We start from the raw sequence: 15,403 nt of genomic DNA on the forward strand, positions 1-15,403 counted from the left end.
TGTTTGCTCATCCACTCAGTTGAGAGAAACGACTGGGTGACTGTACTGCTGGACTGCACCAGGGGGCGCTCTCATCCCAACGTCATGAGCCTCGGCTCACCTTTGACCCCAGACCATCAGGGCTATCTGGAGCTTAGAGGGTTACGCTCTAAACTTTATACTGTTGTTGCCTCAGATAAAGTCTTCCTCTACAAAAGCATTGAGGTAAGGACTCTCTGTGTGTGATTGCAGAGATGAGCGGTGTTTAGAAATCCCAGACTTCAAATAAGTAATTTTCAGTTGGTTGTGTATTTTTTGTATTCTACCATTTCTCTTTAGCTTTTCCTTTACTCAGAACATTTTTAATTCTACAGTGTTATGCAAGTTTAACATCAACACAAAAATTAAGTGAATTTAGTGATTACATTCGTAAACCAACTAGATTTATTTCCACCTACTCCACATTAAGAGAAACATAAAATTAAACTTAATATAGCAATTTCAAATGATATTTTAACTAACATTTTAAATTATTATTTTTTTCTTCTAGGACTACCGTATAGGTGTGGGTATCACATCTATTGAGATGAATGTGGGAAATGTTAAAGACACAGATCGTCGTAGCTTTGATCTCACCACACCTTACCGCATATTCAGGTACTGCACGTACAGAAAAATGCAGCACACACACTTACAGACTCTCTGCAATGTGTACACAGTAAACTTAAACTCTTGACCTGGATGTGAGATTTGTGTGTATTTCCTTTGCGGAGACATAATTATCCTTACTGTACATGGTCTGAATGATTACTACTTTTTTCATCTCAGCAATGCGTTTATGTTTTCCCATAAGGATTTAAGTGCGAATGTAATCATTATTCATTGTAAGTCAAGCTGAGTTGGACTTGGTGCTTGGATACTTACGGGAAATTAGATCATATTGTTTTACTGAGAACTCCCACCGTCCAACTACCCTCAGAGTCCTCAGCTGGATGTCTTTCGAGAATGTGAAAAGCCCTTTGTATGAGTAAGTGTGTGTGTGAAGAAGAGTGAGGAAGATGTGTGTGCGTAAGTGAATGTGTGATGTGGTGTGTGTGGTCTCTTGGCTGACAGCGCACAGCCTGCAGTGCAAGGGCGCAGCTTGACAGGATGGGGAAATCTGAAAGGCTTGTGTGTTTGTATAAGAGTTGGACTGTGTGTCTCGGTTTGCGACTCTGGTCGTTTGAGAAGTGTGTTAAAGTGTATTTTAAGGACAGAGAAACCAACAAGTTAGACTGATGAGAAGAGGAAGGACTCTGACATGTGGTTCTGCGTCAAAGCCTCAAATCTGTCTATGTGTGTATGTGTTTGTATAGTTTCCAGTCTTTGACTCAAGTAAATTTAGCAAAAGAAGAGCAGAGTGGAGTGAGTATTCAGTGGGCTCATGATCATAAGGATACACTAACACCCACACATAGGGCAAACACAGGCTTTCTTATTTCTGTCTCTTAGGTAGTTGTTATTGTCACCGTCATGTCGGCATTAACCCACGGCCGCGTGTTTGTCTCTCTTCGCAGTTTCATCGCAGAGTCAGAGCAGCTGCGAGAGCAGTGGGTGGACGCCATGCGGTTTGCCATAGGTGAGGCCTTGTCAAATAGCGAGGTGGCAGAGCGGATCTGGGCGGAGCCTAGCAACAGTCTCTGTGCTGACTGTGGGGCTCCCAAGCCGGAATGGGCCGCTATCAACTTGTGTGTGGTGGTCTGTAAACGATGCGCAGGTTTGTGTGTGTGTGTTTTTATTTGTATGTGTTTTCGCTGTCATGAGGTTTGTAAATTTGTCAATGTAGATATTTTCTTTTTAACAACGGTTTCGACATTGTTGTCAGCATGTCTACAGCTTAATCCATGTTTGGGATGTAATTTGTTTTCAAAGTGTGTGTGTGTGTGTGTGTGTGTTTCAGGAGAGCACAGAGGACTGGGTCCTAGTGTCTCAAAGGTTCGTAGTCTGAAAATGGACAAAAAAGTCTGGACAGAGGAGCTTGTACAGGTACACACACACGTATACACAATTAAAAGATCATACAGTCTTTAGCAAGTGGCATGAACGAGTTATTCATGGCCAAATAGTTTAGCTGCCTAAACCCAGATAGAGATGCAGATGCATTTATCCAGAGTTTATTAGATGCACTCATATAACATAACACAGTACAATACTATAGCTCTACAGTTAGTCTTTGTGAAGCTTCAAATAGTAAGTTTTTGTTGGCACTGCCATGGCTTTGGATTCAACTCTGTGGTAATTGCTGAGGCTGCAGTTAGTGGTGTTGTTGTAATAGACTGCATTGTAATGATTTACACATAGAGAATAATAATAATATATTAAACTGTACAGTGTACATTATGAGACAGCTCACATCTTTACCGTTGTAAGACCACTACACACATGCGTTCTACCCTTCTTAACGTGGAAATATTTCTCCTAAATCCAACCTGGGATACAGGTGTTTCTATTGCTAGGCAACGAGCGGGTAAACAGTTTCTGGGCAGCTAACATCCCGCCGAGTGAAGCCTTGACTCCCTCTAGTTGCAGCGAAGATAGACGGCGCTTCATCGCCAACAAATACCGCCAGGGAAAATACAGGAAGTACCACCCTCTGTACGGAAACCAGAAAGAGCTCAACAATGTAAGTTGAAATTTTGATTGTTTGCTTTAGTCTGTGTTAACCCTTGTGTTGATTTGAAATCCACACACTGTAGTGGTATCTATACCTTGGGAAAGAAATGCTCAGGAAACTGAGATTTTTGGTTGAGCGATCGACTTTTTAATTTATGATGGTGACTTTGTTCGTTTATTCACTTTGAGATACCCATTGCTGCTGAATGTAATATTGCCTGTTTCCTTATGCCTGAAATACAGTGCCTACATTAAGATTTTGCATGTACACGTTATACACTGTATATCTGCATGCTTACTACTCAGACCAAGACTCAAGAGTAAAGAAGTGACTATAGATTCTGTATGTTTTAGTCCTTTCACTGTTTGTTCTTGTACTGACCTGTTAGATAGAGAGACTGACAGACAACAGAACAGGCCTTTTGTATCATATCAGTTTAAAAGAACATAACAAAATAAGCGAGTCCCTTGATTTAACACTTTTGAAAGCCTTATGGTGCAATAAAGGAGTTTTATTTTTTTTTAGCAAGTGTAAAACCACTCCAGCAAGCTCATCTTACAAGTCTGAAATAACAGCTATGTTGTCTCATGTCTCTCCAGTCAGTGGCAATAAAGTAGCCAGTCTACAGTTAACTCGTTCAGTGGCTGATGTTTTCCCCCTCCAAGCTAGATGTGTCACTTTACCCCAAAGTGGGGCATTTGAGAGACTGATTTAAACTCACTGCAGTTGGAGCGAAACGCAGGTTCCTAGATTACAGAAGCTGGCAGAATCCCTGATTCCCAGGAGTCCAGCCGGCCAACTGCAATAATGACATTCAGAGTCAAACTAAATTAAACACAGCCAGAGTGATATTAACGAAAGGTTTCAAACTAACTCCTGTTAATTCCTGGCCTGCTTTTGACTCACCAGTGTTTGCAAAATATGTAAGCTCATACTTGTGGTGCAACAGCGGTGGCCTCTACGTAGGTTAGACATAACAATGAAATCCAGGGTTTACTGTACCTGTAGACAACAGCCCTGTCAGGATGACAACAACGCTATCTATCCTTGTCAATGGGAGCTCAGTAAGCACATACCTGTGCCGTCTTAATAAGATGAAGCTGGTCAGTGAAAGTTATAAGTAGGACATTTAGGAACATTTTGGGAATGGCTAGAGTCGGGGGTTTTATATTGAGCCCTTTCTGTGCTCCACTGTGTGCGGTAAATATCTTAGTGTGTCAGACTCAGCTTGGTCAGTCATTAGCTGCTGCTTAACCCACTTACCACAAACAATGTGAACTGCTCACACACACACTTAGTGTGTGAGTGAATCACATTTAGCACCTGACTGGGGTTCTATTTTTCCTCCCTCAAGCGTTCAAGCTTGTGTGTGTGAGTCACTGTGTTTGGGATGTGCAGAAGGAGATAAAGGAAGTTTTCTTATTGTCACACGCACGCACGTATCACTGCGTATTTGACTTAGCTGCTGGTTCTTCCCTCTTCATTCAGTTCTCCCCCTTTATGACTCTCTCTTTTCCTGTCACTGCATTTTCTCTCAAATGTTGAGAATATGACCACTCTGGATTTTCTATAGTTACCAGTCTTTTCAAACAGATGTTCAGTGATTGCTGATCTACCTGTTATTCTTTATCTCAGATCATATACTTGAAGTTCTTCTGCTACTCTTTCCACTTGGGTGTGTCTTTAGAAATAACAGACTTCTACAGTGTGTTTGTGTTAACCACACAGTTATGTGAAAAGGCAGTGACAGAAATGCATTGTGGGTGTGTAACAAGTTACTGATGTTGTGGGGACAAAAACCTGTTTGCACTGTTGCATTGTGGGTATTTGCCCCCCTATGAAGACAAAATACAAGTCCCCTTAACGTAAATCATTACATTTTAGGATGAAGACTTTGTTTAGGTTAGGGTTAGGTTTCAGCAAGTAGTGGTTAGGGGTAAGGTTAGTGAATGAATGTAAGTCAGTGTAATGTGTGTGTGTGTGATGGAAACACTGTGTGAGAGTGTGAAAGGGAGAGAGAAACCTAAGTTTGTGTACTGTGTGAGTACACAAGTGTCTTGGGCTACATTCAGCTTTGTTTATCTAGTCCTGGCTTTTTATCCCTACTTCAGTGTTTCCTTCTTTGTTTTTTCTATCTACCCCCTGTATGTGACGACATTACTCACTGCTTTAGCTGGAATGTGCTGTAACTCCGCCTCTCCATCTCTTCTCCCCCTCTCCCCCTCATTATTTGGCTGTGACTGCTGAAGAAAGTTGGTTTCTTCAATCCTGGCTCTTTTTCTGATCTGTAAGTGGCTAGTATTGCCTCAACTTTTCTGTCAGATTAAAGCGTCTCAAACTAGGCATTTTATTGCATTTGAAACTTTGTGTCTGTGTAGACTGACATTTCAGACAGAGGAGTGATTTGAAAGGAACTGAAAACTTACAGGTAAGGTTGTGTGTGTTGGTGAGCTGCAGGAGAGGGTAGTGAAAGTATGCTATGTGTCTGCTTCTGTGTGTTTTTGTAGAATCTCTCTGTAAAGATTGTGTGTTTTAATGTGGGTGACTCTCGGACTTTGGATGTCTGACAGTAGGTAATCTCAGCGTACAAACCCATATTTGAATGTGTTGGTGGGGCATAGTTTTGTCTTGAGACCATAAGGACTGCTGTACTGTAGCTCTATGTTAGTGAGCACATTAGAGTTATTGTGTGTCTGTGTGTATGTTTTTCACTGGGGGGTGGGCTGAGATATGTTAACATGCAAATTAATGTGTGTGTGTGTGTGTGTGTGTGTGTGTGTGTGTGTGTGTGTGTTCATGTGTACTCAGAGTAGATGATAGGCTCACCTCTGTCAATGGACATCATTGTGTCTCTCCTTCTCTCACTCTGCCCCCGTCCTGCTTTGTTTCCCCTCTATCTTTGGCTTTTGCTCTCATGTTCCCCACCGCTTTTGCACTAAACAGATTATAGATACTTACATGATACAGACTATAGATACTTCAGTCTTTCATCCATTAATTGGGTTTCAGATTCTTTTGCAAGAACATAGTGTTATTCTTTTTATTAAAAATGATTAAAAATGTGTTCGAGCATGCATGATAAAAAAAATCCCAAATGTCATAGGGAAACTTGGTTTTCTTTTTTTGGAGGTAGACTGTGCAGTCACCAGTGTGTTCACAATCAAAATGACAGCCAGCCATGAGCTTTCCTCTATTGTGTCTTATTATATTACACTGATTTTTTTATCAGAGTGTTTTCATCAGAAATTACCAGAAATGCTTGAAATGCTTTCTTGTTTGGTTTCCTTTATGTGTTTCTGAGAGAGCGAAGAAGCCAAAAGAGCACTGTGTGGAGCATAATAAGGCTGAGAAATGTACAGAATGGCTTTGGCTTTGAGTTATTTCACACAGAAGTACTGGCAGTCTGAGAGTACATGTGCAAAGTTTCAGTTAGGGACAGTAGTCATGAGTAAGACTCATCTTATCCTGCATCTTGTTGCACTTGTTCAAAGAAAGCTATCTGTCTCTAAAGTTTGTTAAACCTATTCACTGTTATGATACCATGTTAGATTATGCTTCCTATTTATGTTATTAGGGTAAAAGATTAGCTGCCAAGGACTGTTCCAAGTCTTTTTAAGCGTGTCTGTTGCGTCTTTGTTGACTGCATGCTGGTGACAATCAGCAAGTTATTGTTTCTTATTATAGCAAACAAACATAGCTGAGAGGGAGAAGTAAAACTCTTTATAGACTTGTTTTTGTGCTTTTATAGTTTTGGAAAGTGGCTTCCATGGAAGAAAAGCTCCATCTCTCTTACCCCTTTCCTTCTGTCCATTCCCTGCTGTTGCTCATTCTATTGTCATCATCTTTCTTCCCTTTTCCAACTGACTCTTCTCATCTCCTCATTCACACTGATGAGAACTGCTTGCTTGTTTATTTCCCAGTGCTTTTCTTTTCCTCCCTCTTTGTCTGTCGTTTTCTGTGTGCCTCTGTCTTTCTGTTTTTCCTCCTTGTCATGTTCCTTCTTCATCTGTCTGGATTTTCACCGTCACCTCCTTCTCTATCTCCCTCTCTCTCTGTAAACTGTCCCTGGTGAGGTAATGATGGAACATTTGTGGAAAACTACTCTTTCTCATCTGGATTTAATATATGGATGTGCATACACACACACACACACACACACACACACACATATACATAAATGTGGGTGTATCCTTTGCTTGGATGTTCAGTATATGCTAAAATGGACAAAGCAGGGTCGGCTGCGTGTGTGTCTGTATTTAGGGGGTCTGAGTGTATTATGTTGAAGTTTTTAGCCAAGTACAATCAGTCTCTGATTAATGTGCCTCCTTGAAATGCTTTAATCTTCCTTTCACAATATTTTTCTTTCTTCTGTGCCTCTCATCTCTTTCTTTTCCTCTAACTCTGTCCCATATAACTGCAGAGGCCAGATGGAGGCCTGTGATTTTAGACACACCCAGATAAAATCTCCCTCTGTCTCGCTCTCTCTCTGGGGGAAATTGGGAAAGATTCTTGAATTCCCTTCTCTTGTATGTATGTGTGTGTGTGTATGTGTGCGTATGTTATTACATTACTCCAGCAGATGTTGAAGGGTGTGAGGTTTTTAAACGCTCAAACCCATTTCCTCATTGTACTTTCTTCTGATTGGTTCACATCTCCTGGTCAGAAGGCACATGGTTGGCTATTGATACATTACAGGACACTGACCTACATACAGCCTAGTTATCACATGCACTGTGTATGTCCCCACATGAGACAGGGGGCTGGTTTTGTTCATTTTTACTGGAACACACAAAGTTATCAGGCTTAGGAATGTGTCATCGCAAACACCACGCCAAACTCTAAGTTACTGTTTCTGAAATGCAGTATGCCTGTGGTCAAATCATAGGCTGTAGTAAATTTTTCTAAGATGAATTCATTATGATGAGCCTATTAAATAACATTAGTTCAATTCATTCTCATGGGGGGAAATGAAATTGCAGGAAAGTGATTTCAAACAGAAGCACAAGCAGAGGCTGGAAGAATGCAGGAGACGTACAGTAAATTGTTTCCCAGGCAAAGATAAAAGATAAAAGGTGAAGATAAAGTGATCCAGTTTTCCATGAAGGTGTTGCAAACATACTAGCACTTGTGTACTTTTCCTACTGTTCTTTTATGCTGTAGGAGTTCAGGCTTTTAATTAAATCATTTCAACTCTCTCATCTTTGTCTTTTTGTCTCTAGTTGGACTTGTTTAAGAGTTCAGCCCTGATCACAGATGTCCCTTTATCTGTATCTCCTTATTCCAAAGTTTTAAAAGGGAAGACTGCATTTTATACCCATTTTCCATTCCTTTCTGCTACGGCATAATGTGATCAGCTGTATTGAAACCCAACACAAGCATTCACAAAGTCAGTCGAAGCAAACAGACAGCTGATGACACTATTGGAGTGTTTGCTATGTGCACAAGCTTTTTGGTCAGATGTCTCCAATAATGTGTGAGACAGAGAAATGCAGTTTGTGTGTGTGTGTGTGTGTGTGTGTGTGTAGGGGTCTCTTGTGTAATTTTAATCTTTGTTAATTAGTTTGTTTGTCTGTATGTTCGTGTAGAGGCTGAACAGTACTTAGAGGAGGAGAGTATGTGTGACAGAGTGCTGTGGAATTTCTCAATCAAATCCAAAGAGTGTATTGGTTTTAACAGAAGACAGACTGTTTGTGTGTGTGTGTGTGTGTGTGTGTGTGTGTGTGTCTGAGTTGAGTTCCTCAGCTGTAAAAACACTGCATCCTTGTTCTGTCAGTCATAACATCTTTCCTATTTCGCCTTTCTGTCCTTCCTCTTTCTTTACATTTAGTATTTTAAAGCTATAGTCTAAAGACAACACTGTTGTTTTATCCTTGGGTTATTGTTAGTACAGATATCTGGTTTAAAATCCACTTCTAGAGACTAAAACGGTGGTTTGAGTGTGGAAAGGTTTAGACGTTTGTATCTGTTTGTTTTGATATATGTAAGACTTCCCAACAAATGTGTGTGTGCATTTACATCTTAACTTTTGTTTTTGGTCACATGGCTTAATGTTGCAGATTCAAAGGTTGTAATTGGTACACTTGGATATAATGGAATTACTGGAATAACTGAATTGCTGTATAGCTCCTTCAGTGAAATAGAGAATCAAAACAATACATCTAATACTTCAATGCCACTGAATATGATGACAATTAATGCATTTAAATATATCTAAAATAAATGTGCAACCCTACACAGCGTCTCGTATCCAGGTTGTGCCTAAATAGGCAACTGAAGCAACCGAAACAAGTCTCTGTAACTGACTGTATAAGAACTTTAGTAACCATCTCTGAAAGTAAAACTAGCATCCTTGCGCTACCTTTCTTCATAATGTTTACTCCTTTCTGGTATTATAGTATGTCATATTGAGTTAAACAGCGTGAGTTCATGTTCACAAACACATACGTTCATTTCACTGTTCAACAAAAACACGAGTACATGGAATTGTGCTCTTTAAGTGTGTTCATGTACAACACGTTATGGACACACTGCCTGTCCTCACCGTCAAACTTTATGTGCTACATTTTTCCAGCCACGTATTTGTTGCATATTGATTGGCAATGCATTTGCATTTTCACTTGTGTTCAGTGTAGTCACAATGCCTCGCTGACCACTTCCGGAGGTGGTCTGGCCAATCGGATCAAAATCCGTCCTTAGTGCATGTTGGGTGCATTTACAGCTTTACCTTAGATCAGTGTTCATTTCACCAGTTTCACCAGCGCTCCTCTGAAATATAGAAAAAAGTACATCTGGACTTACGGGCTAATTGCTATAAAATCTCTCCAGGTTACTTTGTTATTAAATGTGCATACAGTGGATTTAGAGAGCGCTCACATTGATAGTTCTATCAAAATTAAAACCTCTGCAGGTTGATCCTAGTTGGTCCTAAAATAATTACTTGAGTTTTGTATTGACAGTGCAGTATATTTGCTTTTCAACAATAAATGGAATGACTCTGCATTCATTTCCACCTGGCATAGCAGTGTTGTTTTGTTGACCTGCTGCTGGTCTGAAAGCCTGCCTACACATAAGCACGCAGTTTGACCTCAACGGTTTCTGTTGAAACAAAGCTGACAAGGTATTACATCACATTATTAAAGCTAGGTCAGCAGCTGCAGGAGAATAGTACAAAAGTCATCACTTTATTATCAGTTTAGTAACACACATATTTTTACTTGCTCATTTTCTTATCGCTTTCTTTCTCTGTCTCACTGTCACTGCATTCCTCCCCTGGGCCCTTTCCCACCCCATTGATTTTTCACTAAAAAGTAAAGTACAAATGCTAAAAAAAAATAGTATTCATATCATGTGTGTCTTTATTTCACCCTGCTAGGTTGTAAAATGTTTTAGGCCAGTATAGATTTTCCTTATAGTCAATAACAAAACACGCTAATTTGACTTCCATGTGCTATGATCATTTGGTTTGATTGTCATCGCACTCAAATGGTATTATTCCACATAGTATTCGACTTAAGTCTGATAGCAACATTCTGTAGACTGAAAGGCTGGAGGCCACTGTTGCTTATGCCAAAAGCGGCACATAGTTTATTTTCATACCTGAGCATCTACTCATTTGTATCTTTTGTCTTTCTCTTAATCTCTTTCTCTTTTAATCTCTAGGCTCTATGTATAAATGTGCAATGCAGTGATGTGCTGGAGACGTTGAGCCTGATTTTCTGTGGCGCAGATGTGAATTGTTCAACTGGTATGGCAAGTTTTCCCACCCCTCTCTCCCTGGCCAACACACACTCACAACCCTTACAGGCTGAGCTACTAAGCCACAATCTCAACACAGGTACGGTATAACCATGCATGCAATGTAAACAATGTGTGACTTTCTGGCCTGTATCCATGTCCACATAAAGATATATAAAAAGAAGTTAGGGATTATAGTGTATATTGTGATTAATTTGTTTGAAGTGTACATTAAATAATAGCCTGATAGTGTCAAAATTATTGAGAATTGAATGCAAATTCCTTATACTTTCTTTGATGTGCCACACATTCCTGTCATACCCAAGAGTGTTTGGAGTTTTCCACTTAACTTTACCAGATGCCCTTCTCCTATTTCAGGTAGATGTAGACTCCCAGTAGATGACAGCCTGTATGGTATATTTTACACAATTTTTTATTTGTTTGTTCTTTCTCCTGCAGAGCTACCACGGTCAGAGGTGGGCGAGGCCATGGATGCAATACATTACTCAGCACCACCTTGTGTGTCTCACAATGGCTTCCTGTTCAAGACTGCATCCATGGCTCGGGCTATCACGGAGCGTAAAGGGAAAGAGGGTATACACAGACGCTTATATACACTCCATAACACAGAAATAACAAACTGTGTATTTGTAAAGCCATTTTCTAAACAAAGTCATGTAGTTCTTAAAATTGGCTTTACTATTAGCGACTAATAGGAGGCCATTTGTTTTATTATGCTTCTTAATATTATGCTTTGTAAACCTTTTTTGTCCCTCCATGTAGAGTTCAGTCGCCGCTGGTGCACGCTGAATGATGGCACCTTCAGCTACTATGAGAGTGACAAGAACTCGAACCCTAATGGATCTCTGAAGGCTTCGGAGATAGCCTGTTTGGCTGTCGACCCCACTGAGAAACACGGGTATCAACACACACAAGCTAATCCACGAACACAGCTTTTTGACACAAAATTACTTGTTTCTCTCTTTTTCTCTCCTGGTTTTTATACCACCCTCTGTCTCACTTATGCCTAACCTCCCTTTCTAACCCTCAGGTATGAACATTCCTTTGAACTGTACTCCGAGTCAGAGCGTCTCTATCTGTTTGGCACTGATCAACCAGACAGCCACAAGGAATGGGTCAAGTCTATCGCCAAGGTAATCACCAAATACACGTTGGGGTCAATAAACCCAAATTGTACTTTCTCGTCAGGTGGACCCTTTCTTGGGGAGGATTTGACATAGTAATTGTTCATTTAAAGTAGAGAAATTAAAAGCTCTGATCAGGGGAAGGTTTGCAGTTCCACCAATGCTAAATGCTGCCTAGTTTTCGGGACAGGACTGGGTAATGCTGACGTGTTTCCCCTGCCACTTATTTTCCTTCAGAGCAGCACTCCTTTTAGCTGACATAATTGTCAGCTACATAATAGTGTCACATGAAGCAACAGTTAGTTTCATCTTCTGTGCTCAGCTGTACATGCTTAATGCTGAAGTAGATACAGCAAAGTGTATGTATTTAATATTCTGTGATCTAACAGTTGGATGTGTCAGAGGACATTTAAAACAATAAGGACGATGCTGGATTGGCTGAATAAAGACACATTTACAGCTATAGGCCGTTTCTGTTTGACATGAATCCCCCTGCCACTGAAATATTTTACAGGAGCTTTAACCTTTCTTCTAACAATTGAATTATTATTGTTTTTCTTGGAAGGTTTCAGTAATGCACAGATGAAAGACAGTAAATCATCATGAAAAGAGAAGGAAATTATTAATGAGCAATGTATTACAAAGTCACACTGTCCTCCTTTATTTGTAGAGCTTTATCCCAGCTACTGCAGAGCCTTTACTGAGGTTGGGCTTTGAGCGGATTGGGCGACTGAAGTATAAAGATGGCTTGAACCTACAAACATCGAAGGTCGGTTGGTTTGCCCTGGTGGGGTCCAAACTTCATGCCTACCTGGCGGACAGCCAGGGAGAGGAGATCCACCTCCGCAAGCTGAATGAACTCTGTGAGTACATGCACACACGCACTTGATGGGGGAGCGGGGGAGTATTTCATTATGAAATACAGTAGTTTGAAGAACAGATACACTGTGATGTTTAAAATCACTGTATTTGTGTTTTACAGCAATTCAGCAAGACAACGAGGTGCTGGTTCTGGTGGAGAAAGGCAGGTGAGAGGGGACAGTTTACAGTCAGTAGTATAATGTGTATTTTTTTTGTAAATCAGTTTTGGTCTTTTCTACTTTTTTTTCCTCACTTCCATCTCTTCTTCACTTGTTGAATGTTTATCTCTTTATTTAGAACGCTGTACATAGAGGGAGAGAGGAAGTTGGATTTTGCCGGCTGGTGTGGGGCCATCCAGGCAGCAGCGGGGAGTGGAGGAGACACACTGAGCCAACAGCAGCTGACAGAGACAGACATCCCTGTCATAGTAGACAGCTGCATCGGCTACATCACACAGTGCGGTGAGAGACATGCAGAGATGTGCACAGACAGTGACAAGTCTGACAAATGGATTTAAAGGGGTGCCGTATTCCTCCTTCACACCCTGTCAACCTAAACAGGCACACACACACACAGAGGCATGAAGTCTCACTGCCATGTGCCTGTACAGTATTTCTTGCCATTGCTGTTTGATTACACTTTCTGTGTGTGTGTCCTTACGTGACTATGATAGCAGGATATCTGGCTCTGCAAGAGACCAACAGACCATAAGACAACAAAACAACTCTGTTCCAACTCAATTTATCCCCTTTCTCCCTCTTTGCTGCTTTACCCCCCTCTCTTTTTTATTTTCTTTCCCATCCCTCACCCCTTCTTTATTGTCCTACCACCTCCACCAACTGTCCTGTTTTTTTTCACTCTGACTAGTTTTCTTTTTCCTTTCTGTCAACCCATGATCGTCTTCTCCCTTTTCCTCCTCTCACGCCTGCATTTCCCTCCATTTACTGTACACACTTGTCGTGAATGTTAATCTCTTTGGTCAGCTTTCTGGGAAACCAGGTCAGAAATATCTTGTATCTCGCAGTCATGCACTGATGGTGATCATTTACCGTGACACTACATCTGATGTAATCATTCTTGATATTGTGATAAAGTGCAGGGTTTTACAAACCTTTGGCCCTCGACCTAGAATTTCTGGTCCCGAAAAGTGCGTAAAGTCCTTTACAAAGAAAGTATATTGTAATCGGATCTCACTTGAAATTTGACAGTGAGCCAGTGCAGCCAAGATCAACTAACAAGAACAGTACAATAGAAAGCAAGCGAGAGTTGAGTTTTTTTTAAATCACCAGAATCCCTCTAGTGGACATAACTTGAACTGAGTCATTTGAGTGGTGTTAAACACCCAGGACACTTTAATTTGTTCAGTTGTTGTTACATCAGTATCAGTTATTGATGCTCTCCAAACTTGTCCCTGTGTCCCAGGACTTCCTGTAGAAAATAAGTCCAGTTTTTAGCTGAAATACCTTGCATTTTACACTTCTTTAAGTCTTATGAGTTCAGTTAATTTTTGAATCCATACTGGACCACGTGATCCTCCTTCTTAAGTCAAAATATGAATATCAAGTTGGAGGAATAAGTTTTTACCCAACAGCGGTGTTACAGGATGTGTTTTCTAAGAGTGACAGTATGGACATTGCCTCTGTTTGTAACATTTTGTGGTCTTGTGTATGCATTTTTAATGTTTTTTTAGGAATGACATCTGAAGGGATCTATCGTAAGAGCGGCGTGAACTCCCGTGTGGCAGCGCTGTGCGAGAGATTCCGTCGCGATGCTCGCAGTCTTTGTCTGCGGGAAGGAGAGCACCAGGTGGACGACGTCTCCAACACGCTCAAACGCTTCTTCAGGGAGTTAGAAGAAGGACTGTTCACGTCAGAGGATGCCAGCACCTGGCTCAGTACTGCTGGTAAGTTTCACAAGACTGTTGTTGTGCCCTGCAAAATAGTCAAGCGGTGATCTGAGGTTGGGTCACTTCACCACCTATCACATTTTCCCAATTACACCTAGTGGTATCCAGCCATGCAAGTAGTTTATTTGTTCAATGAGGTTAGGAGATACTGTATTTGTTGCTGAGTTCTGCTGCCAAAATGGAGGGGAATAAAATGGCAGATGTACTGTTTTTTTTTAGGATAATCCACAGACCTCACTGTGGACAGTTTTAACAGTTTAAGTTTCTATTAAAGAAGTAGTCCCAGTAGACTTGGATTATTGTTGTAGGAAACGTTTTGGTGACTGATATCTCAAAACCTTTAACCTTCCTATCAATAAAGTTCAGTCAAACTCTGGAGTGGTTACTATTAAAGATGTGTGTGTGTATATATATATATAATCATCAGAAGCAGAATGATTTCAGTTGCCGCATCAGTTTGCCAGAGATGCTGCAGCAGTTTGTCAGCTGACAAGCAGATACGGCCTTTGTTATCAAGACAACCTTGGACGTCTTTAGGCCTATTTTAAGGGGGCTGAAGCTACCCCAACATGGTCCTAAGCCCCTCCCCCAAATAATAATAAGAAAAATATATATATAAATAATTATTTTTTTATTTTTTTACATTGCAGACATGTACTCAACAAAGAAAAAAAATTATAAATACTATAGAATAATACCAATATAATTTGTATTTATTGGCTTAAATTAATCATTCTGGTTGTTTCCTTTGCCTCACAATTTAAATCCCTACTGTGGTCAGGCACTAGGACCCTGAGGGACGTTTCGTTTCATCGCTGCTCTGCCTAGTTGCCGAACAATGTTACTACACACAGACACACACACACAGCGACACATAGACGTGGTGAAGGAAGATTGATTCATCATAGTGAGTGATAAAGAATGAAACTGTAAGTTGTTGTTAATGAAAGTTACTTGCTGAACTTAAGCTATTTACTTGAGGTAAAGGAGAGGGGATATATTTGTTGGCTATGGAAAACACTAGTAGTGTGAACACCATTAATATCACTATTATAGTATTTTAAAATAATATCAGGTCTGTAGGGGTCTACAGGTCTTTAGTGGTCTGCAGGGCTGTAGTGGTGT

The 15,403-nt window shown here is 40.6% G+C and overlaps 1 protein-coding gene across 5 annotated transcripts in view; it reads left to right on the top strand.

The window, feature by feature from the left end:
- The window catches only part of LOC119882436 (arf-GAP with Rho-GAP domain, ANK repeat and PH domain-containing protein 1-like), a 56,049-nt gene that overhangs the window by 26,804 nt on the left and 13,842 nt on the right, over window positions 1-15,403 (top strand). For all 5 annotated transcript variants that reach the window (XM_038692476.1, XM_038692477.1, XM_038692474.1 and 2 more), the window contains 13 exons: window positions 20-204; window positions 530-636; window positions 1,536-1,735; window positions 1,919-2,004; window positions 2,459-2,641; window positions 10,292-10,466; window positions 10,826-10,960; window positions 11,150-11,285; window positions 11,418-11,520; window positions 12,182-12,374; window positions 12,494-12,539; window positions 12,670-12,833; window positions 14,063-14,275. In XM_038692476.1, coding sequence (XP_038548404.1) covers window positions 20-204; window positions 530-636; window positions 1,536-1,735; window positions 1,919-2,004; window positions 2,459-2,641; window positions 10,292-10,466; window positions 10,826-10,960; window positions 11,150-11,285; window positions 11,418-11,520; window positions 12,182-12,374; window positions 12,494-12,539; window positions 12,670-12,833; window positions 14,063-14,275 — 1,926 coding nt within the window. The remainder of the gene's footprint in view (window positions 1-19; window positions 205-529; window positions 637-1,535; window positions 1,736-1,918; window positions 2,005-2,458; window positions 2,642-10,291; window positions 10,467-10,825; window positions 10,961-11,149; window positions 11,286-11,417; window positions 11,521-12,181; window positions 12,375-12,493; window positions 12,540-12,669; window positions 12,834-14,062; window positions 14,276-15,403) is intronic.

Source organism: Micropterus salmoides, unplaced genomic scaffold, assembly GCF_014851395.1.
Source record: "Micropterus salmoides isolate LMB-PRFRI ecotype aquatic unplaced genomic scaffold, ASM1485139v1 Ms_hic_scaffold_3, whole genome shotgun sequence".
Lineage (NCBI taxonomy): Eukaryota > Metazoa > Chordata > Actinopteri > Centrarchiformes > Centrarchidae > Micropterus > Micropterus salmoides.